The 10,251-nt window shown below is 42.1% G+C and overlaps 1 protein-coding gene across 1 annotated transcript in view; it reads left to right on the top strand.

The window, feature by feature from the left end:
* Positions 1-10,251, top strand: part of si:dkey-240h12.4 (death-associated protein kinase 2) — a 27,219-nt gene that overhangs the window by 8,850 nt on the left and 8,118 nt on the right. The window contains exons 2-5 of the mRNA XM_005947046.3: positions 4,523-4,696; positions 6,144-6,365; positions 6,573-6,711; positions 6,805-6,934. Of these exons, the coding sequence (XP_005947108.1) occupies positions 4,635-4,696; positions 6,144-6,365; positions 6,573-6,711; positions 6,805-6,934 (553 nt within the window). The 5' untranslated portion in view covers positions 4,523-4,634. The remainder of the gene's footprint in view (positions 1-4,522; positions 4,697-6,143; positions 6,366-6,572; positions 6,712-6,804; positions 6,935-10,251) is intronic.

Consider the following 10,251-nt stretch of genomic DNA (forward strand, 5'->3'; position numbering starts at 1 on the left):
CATGTCAAAACAAATTGAGTCAACCCCTCTAATCAATGCCAAAGGCTTCAGCGAATAAATATGTTTTAAGAAGACTTTTAAATTCAGAGAGAGAAGAGGCCTGCCTAACATGCAAGGGTAGATCATTCCACAACTTTGGAGCAACTACAGCAAAAGCACGATCACCTTTAGATTTATACTTAGTTTTTGGTACCTTAAGGAGCTGCTGATTGGCGGACCTAAGGGAACGGGGAGGTGTATATGGTTGTAGTAGCTCCGAGAGGTAGGGGGGGGCCAGGCCATTAAGAGATTTAAAAGCAAATAAGAGAATTTTAAAAACAATCCTAAAATGTACAGGTAGCCAGTGGAGTGAAATTAAAATTGGGGTAATGTGCTCAAACTTTTTTGTTCCAGTTAAAAGACGTGCTGCAGCATTTTGCACAACCTGCAGGCGCCTAATGGACGCATCACTAACCCCAAAATAAAGTGCGTTACAATAATCCAGCCTAGAAGTAACAAAGGCATGGATTACTGTCTCAAAATGCTGTTTCGATAAGATAGGCTTTATTTTGGCTAATTCCCTCAAATGAAATAGATTTAAACATTTTTTAGAATTGCAAAAAGTATGATGGCAGTGTACTGAATGAACACGTAAAATACTAAAAATATACAGCTGTAACATTAAAACTACCGAGGGTGTGAGGCGAATGTCACTGAGCTCATTCTTCTACAACAATACAAAGAATTGTAATCCTACGAATCCATGGCATCTAGTATACTTGTCAATGTTATCACAACACATTCCACATACAGTGGGGCAAAAAAGTATTTAGTCAGCCACCGATTGTGCAAGTTCCCCCACTTAAAATGATGACAGAGGTCAGTAATTTGCACCAGAGGTACACTTCAACTGTGAGAGACAGAATGTGAAAAAAAATCCATGAATCCACATGGTAGGATTTGTAAAGAATTTATTCGTAAATCAGGGTGGAAAATAAGTATTTGGTCACCTCAAACAAGGAAAATCTCTGGCTCTCACAGACCTGTAACGTCTTCTGTAAGAAGCTTTTCTGTCCCCCACTCGTTACCTGTATGAATGGCACCTGTTTGAACTCATCATCTGTATAAAAGACACCTGTCCACAGCCTCAAACAGTCAGACTCCAAACTCCGCCATGGCCAAGACCAAAGAGCTTTCGAAGGACACCAGGAAAAGTATTGTAGACCTGCACCAGACTGGGAAGAGTGAATCTACAATAGGCAAGCAGCTTGGTGTGAAAAAATCAACTGTGGGAGCAATCATCAGAAAATGGAAGACATACAAGACCACTGATAATCTCCCTCGATCTGGGGCTCCACGCAAGATCTCATCCCGTGGGGTCAAAATGATCATGAGAACGGTGAGCAAAGATCCCAGAACCACACGGGGGGACCTGGTGAATGACCTGCAGAGAGCTGGGACCAAAGTAACAAAGGTCACCATCAGTAACACACTACAACGGCAGGGAATCAAATCCCGCAGTGCCAGACGTGTTCCGCTGCTGAAGCCAGTGCATGTCCAGGCCCGTCTGAAGTTTGCCAGAGAGCACATGGATGATACAGCAGAGGATTGGGAGAATGTCATGTGGTCAGATGAAACCAAAGTAGAACTTTTTGGTATAAACTCAACTCGTCGTGTTTGGAGGAAGAAGAATACTGAGTTGCATCCCAAGAACACCATACCTACTGTGAAGCATGGGGGTGGAAACATCATGCTATGGGGCTGTTTTTCTGCCAAGGGGACAGGACGACTGATCCGTGTTAAGGACAGAATGAATGGGGCCATGTATCGTGAGATTTTGAGCCAAAACCTCCTTCCATCAGTGAGAACTTTGAAGATGAAACGAGGCTGGGTCTTCCAACATGACAATGATCCAAAACACACCGCCCGGGCAACAAAGGAGTGGCTCCGTAAGAAGCATTTGAAAGTCCTGGAGTGGCCTAGCCAGTCTCCAGACCTCAACCCCATAGAAAATCTGTGGCGGGAGTTGAAAGTCCGTGTTGCTCGGCGACAGCCCCAAAACATCACTGCTCTCGAGAAGATCTGCATGGAGGAATGGGCCAAAATACCAGCTACTGTGTGTGCAAACCTGGTAAAGACCTATAGTAAACGTTTGACCTCTGTTATTGCCAACAAAGGTTATGTTACAAAGTATTGAGTTGTATTTTTGTTATTGACCAAATACTTATTTTCCACCCTGATTTACGAATAAATTCTTTACAAATCCTACCATGTGGATTCATGGATTTTTTTTTCACATTCTGTCTCTCACAGTTGAAGTGTACCTCTGGTGCAAATTACTGACCTCTGTCATCATTTTAGGTGGGGGAACTTGCACAATCGGTGGCTGACTAAATACTTTTTTGCCCCACTGTATACAGATTGGCTCAAAACTGTCAAGAAAAGAGGGAGACACATGAGGTGGTAACTGAGAAAATATGCATATATTTTCTGAAAATGTCAGTAACGCAATGGAGAAGTAAAATGTTAATGTTTGTATCTTTGTGTAGTTTGTTGTAGTTTTCTTGTGACAGTCCATTATCCCTGAAAAAAATTGTTAATGAGCTTAGAAACGCAGCTTGTTAATATATGAAACTGTATTAATAACAAACAAGCATAGCTGAATTAAAAGGCTTGAGCAGTGCACGACATGGTTAACTGTCTCCACTGGTTTAAATATGTAAATATTAGAGATGGCACGATACCACTTTTTTATGTCTGATACCGATATCATAAATTTGGATATCTTCCGATACCGATATGAATCCAATATAGTGTGTTTTTTAATCAATAAAAATGTTTTTTTTTAAATATCTTGTGCATTATCAAGTTTTAAAAAACAAAACACTAAAGCTTTCTGTTATACCTGTATGCAAAAATACACTGCACCCAAAATATTTCTATGTTCAGCAATCACTGATCAATCAAAACTTTAAACCTACACCATCCTCCCTATTCTGGTATTTTAAAGAGTATTAGCATGGAAATATTAAACAACCTAATAAAGGGTTGCACTCCCAGCAAAAATATTAGGGAACATGAGAATAAGAAAGAAAAGTATGTCTTTGTGCCCCCCTTTCCCTGTTCATGCCCTATCGGCCCTCCTGGCTAAACTTTGCTAGACCCGCCCCTGCAAAGTTACCAGCCGTGTAACTGTGTGGACCAAAAACAAGCAAGAGAGACTCGCACAGAAAAGCCAATCAGCTGATCATTGATCAGTTTCACAATTGAAGTAGCAACAGGAGAGGGAGGGAGAGAGAGAGGCAGTCGCTCCATATATGGTTGTTAAGCTTAACGCGGGAATGCTTTACAAACATTCAGAGATGAACTTACACACTTGCTTTACTTCTTTCTTGGATAACTTTCTTGGAGATGAAATGCCGGTTTGGTAGCGAGGCTCCAAATACTCAACCAGACCACCGACAGGTCTCGCACGCCACAGTCACTCTATGACGAGACGCATACTGCTCCGACAAGCTAAGGTTATGAGCTGAGTTACGCCATGTCGCAAGTTTTGTGAGGTGCTTTTTTGATATCCTCTGATCCAGTCATTTAGGTCAGTATCGGACCGATACCGATACATAATATCGAATCGGTCCATCCCTAGTAAATATGTATGAAAAATGAAGGCGTCTGGACCAAACAGCTAGTTAAACTTACTAGTGATTTCTCAGATATACTAATCTTAATGTGCTGGTTGAGCCTGTGCCTGTTCCACTTGCCTAAGGAAGTTATTAAAACTTTTCACACTGCACTCCAGCTTGTATACACGTTTGTCGGGTTGGTTTGTAAGAGGAAATGCTTGCTCGTAATGATCTGTTACGATGATAAATTCCAGAAGCTCATCTACTGGCTAATGCTGATTCTGTTTCCACACAAACTGGGAATCTCAGAACTTTGAATGCAGAGCCAGTGGCAGCATACCTTGCATGCTAATCTCCCATTGGTCTCCCATCAAACACCAGATGTTTATCTGGTCTCTCAGCTTGTCAAGCTTCAGGCATAGTTAACGGGACACAGATATGCTCATGAAGTAGAAGCACACAGTTTTCAGTAGGATCCAAGACAAGTAAAGCTTCCAGTAACAAAAGCCAACTGCAGTCAGAAGATGGCAGTAATATAAAGGATGGGTGGAAGTTTGATGGCAGATCGCTGTTTCAGATTAAAAAAGATCTTTCACATTAATTGTTTCTGATTTCTTGATTTGACCGGGCAGTCGCTGCTTAGCCTGCTTGTCTGTTGGAACACCGCTGCGTTACAGTTTTATTTATGAGTAGATAAAGTATTCATCTTGAACTAGATGACTGGGAAAAGTTCAGCATAAACACATATTGAAGAACCCTGGAGAAATTATTACGTCTAATTTTTTTTTTCTTGCTAGCAAAATGTCGGCTGTATGTATCAGATGTATGCACTGTGTTTGTGTAGTTGTCACAGTACAAGACATTGTGTGGTCTTTTGGAGAACATAATTTTCTGTAATATTTTCTCTTACTCAAACTCAGGTCCAGCTTTGATGTTAGAGTTTGGAGGATCATGAACGCCTTGAAGCTCCATATTAAATAGTTGGCAGTAGGCAAACCTATAACCAAGGTGACCAGTGTGAACCAAAGGAACATGGCTGTCTTCAAACCTGAGAATGTGGAAGACTTCTATGAGATTGGGGAAGTTCTGGGAAGGTATGGATGCAACTGTTTTATGCTCTAGTGTGTTCCAATAGGTGCTCCGCAGTACAGTGATGTATGGTGAGGACATGTACAGATTTGTTTCTTTTGAATACCAGCATATTGGATTTGAAATAAGCAGGATTTCAGCCTTAATTTGATGGTGCTGATACCCCAAAAAGCTCTCTGAGTAATAAGGTAAAACAAAGAAGAAACGATAATCCTATGTTAACTCACAGTCATACAAAGTGAACGATTTACATGCATTTAATGCAACCCATACCAGACTATTGCAAAATGACCACAGAAACCTCTGTGCTTGTGTGCTTAACAAACTTCCCATTTTGAGCAATTATACTGCAATTCCACTATAAATTATTAATCACAATAGGAATAAAAGCTCTCAGAGACATCAGTCTCCCAGTCATGCCCAGTATACTGTAACAAGAGCTGTGTCCTCTGCTTTTTTTTAATGCCTGCCTACAATAACCTGCAGCCTTGTACCACGTATGGTTGGTCTGAAACCATATTAACGAGGTGATGTGTGTGAAAGTAAAATTCCCTGTTCCCATAGTAGCAATCACGGCAATATCGCACTATGGGATGCAATTCAACTCAGAATCATTTATCTCATTCCACCACTCCTGATTGGCTGGTGATTGCAACAACTACGTCAGGCAGAAACTCCCACCCTTCAGTAGCTTGTGCTATTACATAGCCATTATTGAAACACCTCTTCAAGCTTTGGCGCATATCTCAACCTATATTAGGCTAGCTAGCTATCTTACCTGTCCATAGACAGGAGTGTTTAGCAAACTTCCTGTCGCTGGGTGCTTGATACCTTTTGCTCGTCTCTGCTGAAACCAAGTCTGCACCATAGATTGGGCGTCGTACTCTGCACTAAGGCGGTTTAGTTAGTACGGTTTACCACACTAGCTAACACTGTTTTCCTTTTCTGCTGAAGTTAGTAAACCAGCTAACTCGTTGTCCTTGTTGTTAGCACCATAGATAGTGAAGGTGGACAGAAACTTGCAGAAACTCCGGGGCTTGACTCTAAGCCCAACACTGTGATGAGGAGGAGGGCATACCAACCTCTCCTGCTCAAAGCATGAATATGCAAAACATGTGCAAATACTCTGTGTGTCGGCTAAATATATCGTGGCTCAGCATCATAACAGAAACCACTGGATCACGTTATGCAGGGAAGAAATTGCCCCTGGCCACCTGAGCGGCAGAGCAGTTACTCAGAGTTTTTCCGAAGCTAATACTCTTGTGTAAGGACCACCTGTTCAGCAGCAGAAGGCTGTGAGGATATGGTGATTAGGCCTGACCCAAATGTCTGGGAAGACTATTTGTTTTTACTTTAGCAAAAAAAAAAAAAAGTCATATTTTTCAGGACACGGGATTTTTGATGCATGCCAGGCTTGGTGTTTTTTGTGAATTCTGTCCTTCCCCTGTACAGTGGGCATTTTGGCCAGGTTCGCCAGGTTCGGGAGCGGACCTCTGGGAACTTTTGGGCAGGCAAATTCCTGAAGATTCGGAAGGTTGCATGCAGCCGTCTTGGCCTGGACAGGAGCAGCGTGGAGCGAGAGGTGGAGATCCTCCAGGCTGTCCAACATCCAAACATTGTGGCTCTCAAAGATGTTTTTGAAAGTCGCGCTGAAGTGGTGCTCATTCTGGAGCTGTGAGTTGACAAATATCTCCATAAAGCGTAAACACTTCACTGTTCTACAAATTTAAACCTGTTTTCTGTTAATGCAAATCCTCCCCCTCCACCATAACATATGGGAAACAAACCATAGTATGAGAAAATATATATTTGCTACCCTGTCCTGTACAGGGAAAAAATGAAATGTTTAACAAGTGTCTCATTAAAACACTTCCTGCTTAGTGTCAGTGGAGGGGAGCTGTTTGACTTCATTGCTGAGAAAGAGAACCTGTTAGAAACTGAGGCCATTGAATTCATGAAGCAGATACTGGAGGGTCTGAAATTCATACACTGCAAAAACATTGCCCACTTTGACCTCAAGGTAAGTATACTTAGTTACATCTATCTTTTATATTGTGGAACAGAACATTTTCAAAGTCATGGTTTCCAACATAACAATTTTCTCCACATTCAGCCAGAAAATATCATGCTGTCAGACAAAGTGTCAAAACCTCCCAACATCAAACTCATAGACTTTGGCCTGGCTCACTTGTTTCACCCGGGAGAGGAGTACAAGAGCACAAGTGGTACTCCACAGTACATTGGTGAGTACATTGCTGTATTAAAAAATGGTATTTGGCATTATGTTTTGGTGAAATGTTAATTATCTGTTTAGTTTTATTTTACAATGCATAAAACATGTTTTTATTCTCTGACCAAAGATCATCCAAATCTTTCTTTAGTGTGACTCATGTTTGCTGTCACTGGTCTGGTATAGCCTCACAATTGTTTCAACTTTTGTTGGGCTTTTTGCTTTTTCCCACGTTTTAAGGTTTGTGCCTTTCATGAAACAGCTGTAAAGATGACCAAAATAAACTGTCTTAGTTCAAGTAATGTTATCTTAACCTACTAAGAACTTTCCATGTGTGTTTTTGTGTAAGGCACACTAGATGCTTCCAATCAGTGACAGTCACAAGGTTTAGTTGGTCTTGTTGTTCATGTAATCATGATCAACAAGACCAACTAAACCTTGTGACCCTGTCTTTATCCACTGAAATAAATCGTTGTTTGTTCTGATAAGCTTTGATGCAACTTCCAAACCAGTTCAGCAGTCTGATCACCCAGCATCCCAATATGCTGATGTAGCGACATCCATATCTTAAATATAGGCTGTGGTCAAGCATTGAAGAATTATGTTTAAAATGGGCCAAGACTCCATATTCAATTCAATTTTATTTATATAACGCCAAATCACAACAAAAGTCGCCTCAAGGCGCTTCATAGATACAGAGAAAAACCCAACAATCATATGACCCCCTATGAGCAGCACTTTGGCAACAGTGGGAAGGAAAAACTCCCTTTTAACAGGAAGAAACCTCCAGGCTCAGGGAGGGGCGGGGCCATCTGCTGTGATTGGTTGGGGTGAGAGAAGGAAGACAGGATAAAGACATGCTGTGGAAGAGAGACAGAGGTTAATAACAGATATGATTCAATGCAGAGAGGTCTGTTAACACATAGTGAGTGAGAAAGGTGACTGGAAAGGAAAAACTCAATGCATCATGGGAATCCCCCGGCAGCCTACGTCTATTGCAGCATAACTAAGGGAGGATTCAGGGCCACCTGGTCCAGCCCTAACTATATGCTTTAGCAAAAAGGAAAGTTTGAAGCCTAATCTTGAAAGTAGAGATAGTGTCTGTCTCCTGAATCCAAACTGGAAGCTGGTTCCACAGAAGAGGGGCCTGAAAACTGAAGGCTCTGCCTCCCATTCTACTTTTAAATACTCTAGGAACAACAAGTAGGCCTGCAGAGCGAGAGCGAAGTGCTCTAATAGGGTGATATGGTACTACAAGGTCATTAAGATAAGATGGGGGCTGATTATTTAAGACCTTGTATGTGAGGAGCAGGATTTTGAATTCAATTCTGGATTTAACAGGAAGCCAATGAAGGGAAGCCAAAACAGGAGAAATATGCTCTCTCTTTCTAGTCCCTGTCAGGACTCTTGCTGCAGCATTTTGGATCAGCTGAAGGCTTTTCAGTGAGTTTTTTGGACATCCTGATAATAATGAATTACAGTCGTCCAGCCTGGAAGTAATAAATGCATGAACTAGTTTTTCAGCGTCACTCTGAGACAGGATATTTCTAATTTTAGAGATGTTGCACAAATGGAAGAAAGCAGTCTTACATATTTGTTTAATATGTGCGTTGAAGGACATGTCCTGGTCAAAAATGACTCCAAGGTTCCTCCCAGTGTTACTGGAGGCCAAGGTAATGCCATCCAGAGTAAGAATCTGCTTAGATACCATATTTCTAAGCTTTTCAGGGCCGAGTACAATAACCTCAGTTTGATCTGAATTAAGAAGCAGAAAGTTAGCGGCCATCCAGGTCTTTATGTCTTTAAGACATTCCTGCAGTTTAACTAATTGGTGTGTGTTATCTGGCTTCATGGACAGATAGAGCTGGGTGTCATCTGCATAGCAGTGAAAATGTATGCTATGTCTTCTAATGATACTGCCTAAGGGAAGCATGTATAATGTAATCCAACAACATTCAGTCTGGGACCACACCAATGGACTTTATAATAAATGGAGGTGCTTTACTTTGGCTGCCTTAGTGGAAACAATGCTGGAGGAAAAGGAGGGAAAAGAGCCAGGACCCTCTGAATTCACTGCACCACCCCTTCCTTGGAGCTGAGCCACACCCCACCATATACCCACCTCCAAACTCAGGCCGGGGATTTCCCATTCTGAGAGTTTGTGGCTTATGTAATCAACACCCTTTTTGAAAAAGCCAAATAAAAGTGTGTGGAATTGGTAAAATCCGTACAGAGTGGAAACTCTGGAGACAAGGGAATATGCCAGTAGCACTTAGTCAAATCCAGTGTCATGAAAAAATGAGCAGTACCAAACCAGTCCTGGAGTTCATTGACCCATGGCATGGAATAAGCGATATGCTGTGACACCTCAATCATCTTGCGGTAGTCAACACAGAACCTAATAGACCCACCTTTCTTTACCACCACGGAACTATGGAGGTATACCATTCGCTGTGTGACGGAGAGGAACCGCATTGAGCAACCAGATTTCCCAGGACATTTGTCTGGTACTTGGCCTGGTCCTGGGGCTTCCAAGTTGCTGTCGGTGCACTGTTGTCTGCTCCCGCTCCATGGCAGCCAGCTCTGCCACCGCACCGGCTGCATGGTTCGTGGGTCCGATATCTTGTCCTGGGTAGTTGGGTGCCACTGTAACACACATTTGTGTTATGTTAGGTTCCTGGCGTGCTGCTCAGATAGTGTAGGCGTGATCTGATGATGATCCCCAGCTGTGTTGGCCAGTCTGTCCTGGAACTGCCCTCTGTACCCACTGCACCCACCCTCTCCACAGCTGAGCCACAGACCACCCTGCGTGCTATAAGAACAGCAAAGCATGCCATACTGGAAAGATTCTACATTTCTTCTGTGACCCTGGTAACACTATATGGCAGAGGATTAAAAGATAACAGATTATAGGGCTGCTCCTCCGCTTTGTGACAACAACCTACACTGTCTAAATTACAATAACATTTTCAGTAAATTTGCAACATATAATACCACCACTACACCAAAAGCCAGTCTTCACCCTGATCAAAAAGAACTGAATCTCAGCGTTGCTAATATCTGTAAAACCCCGAAGAGAGTGAACGCAGCAGGCATTCCAAGACGAGTACTGAGAGTGAGTGTGCTGACCCATGGGCAAATGCGTTATGGACATCTGTAACACCTTGCTGGTCTGTCACTATCATTCCAGTGACACAAAATTCACTGTCACTTTTTTTTTTCCAACAATATCTTTATTATTTTTTACATTTTAATGACTTACAAACAGTCCAACATTCTAAATACTACATGAACATACACTCCTCTCAGACAGCAAAAAGAAAACAAAAA

This window comes from Haplochromis burtoni, unplaced genomic scaffold (genome assembly GCF_018398535.1).
Source record: "Haplochromis burtoni strain Fernald_Lab_line unplaced genomic scaffold, NCSU_Asbu1 Contig_366, whole genome shotgun sequence".
Taxonomy (NCBI): domain Eukaryota; kingdom Metazoa; phylum Chordata; class Actinopteri; order Cichliformes; family Cichlidae; genus Haplochromis; species Haplochromis burtoni.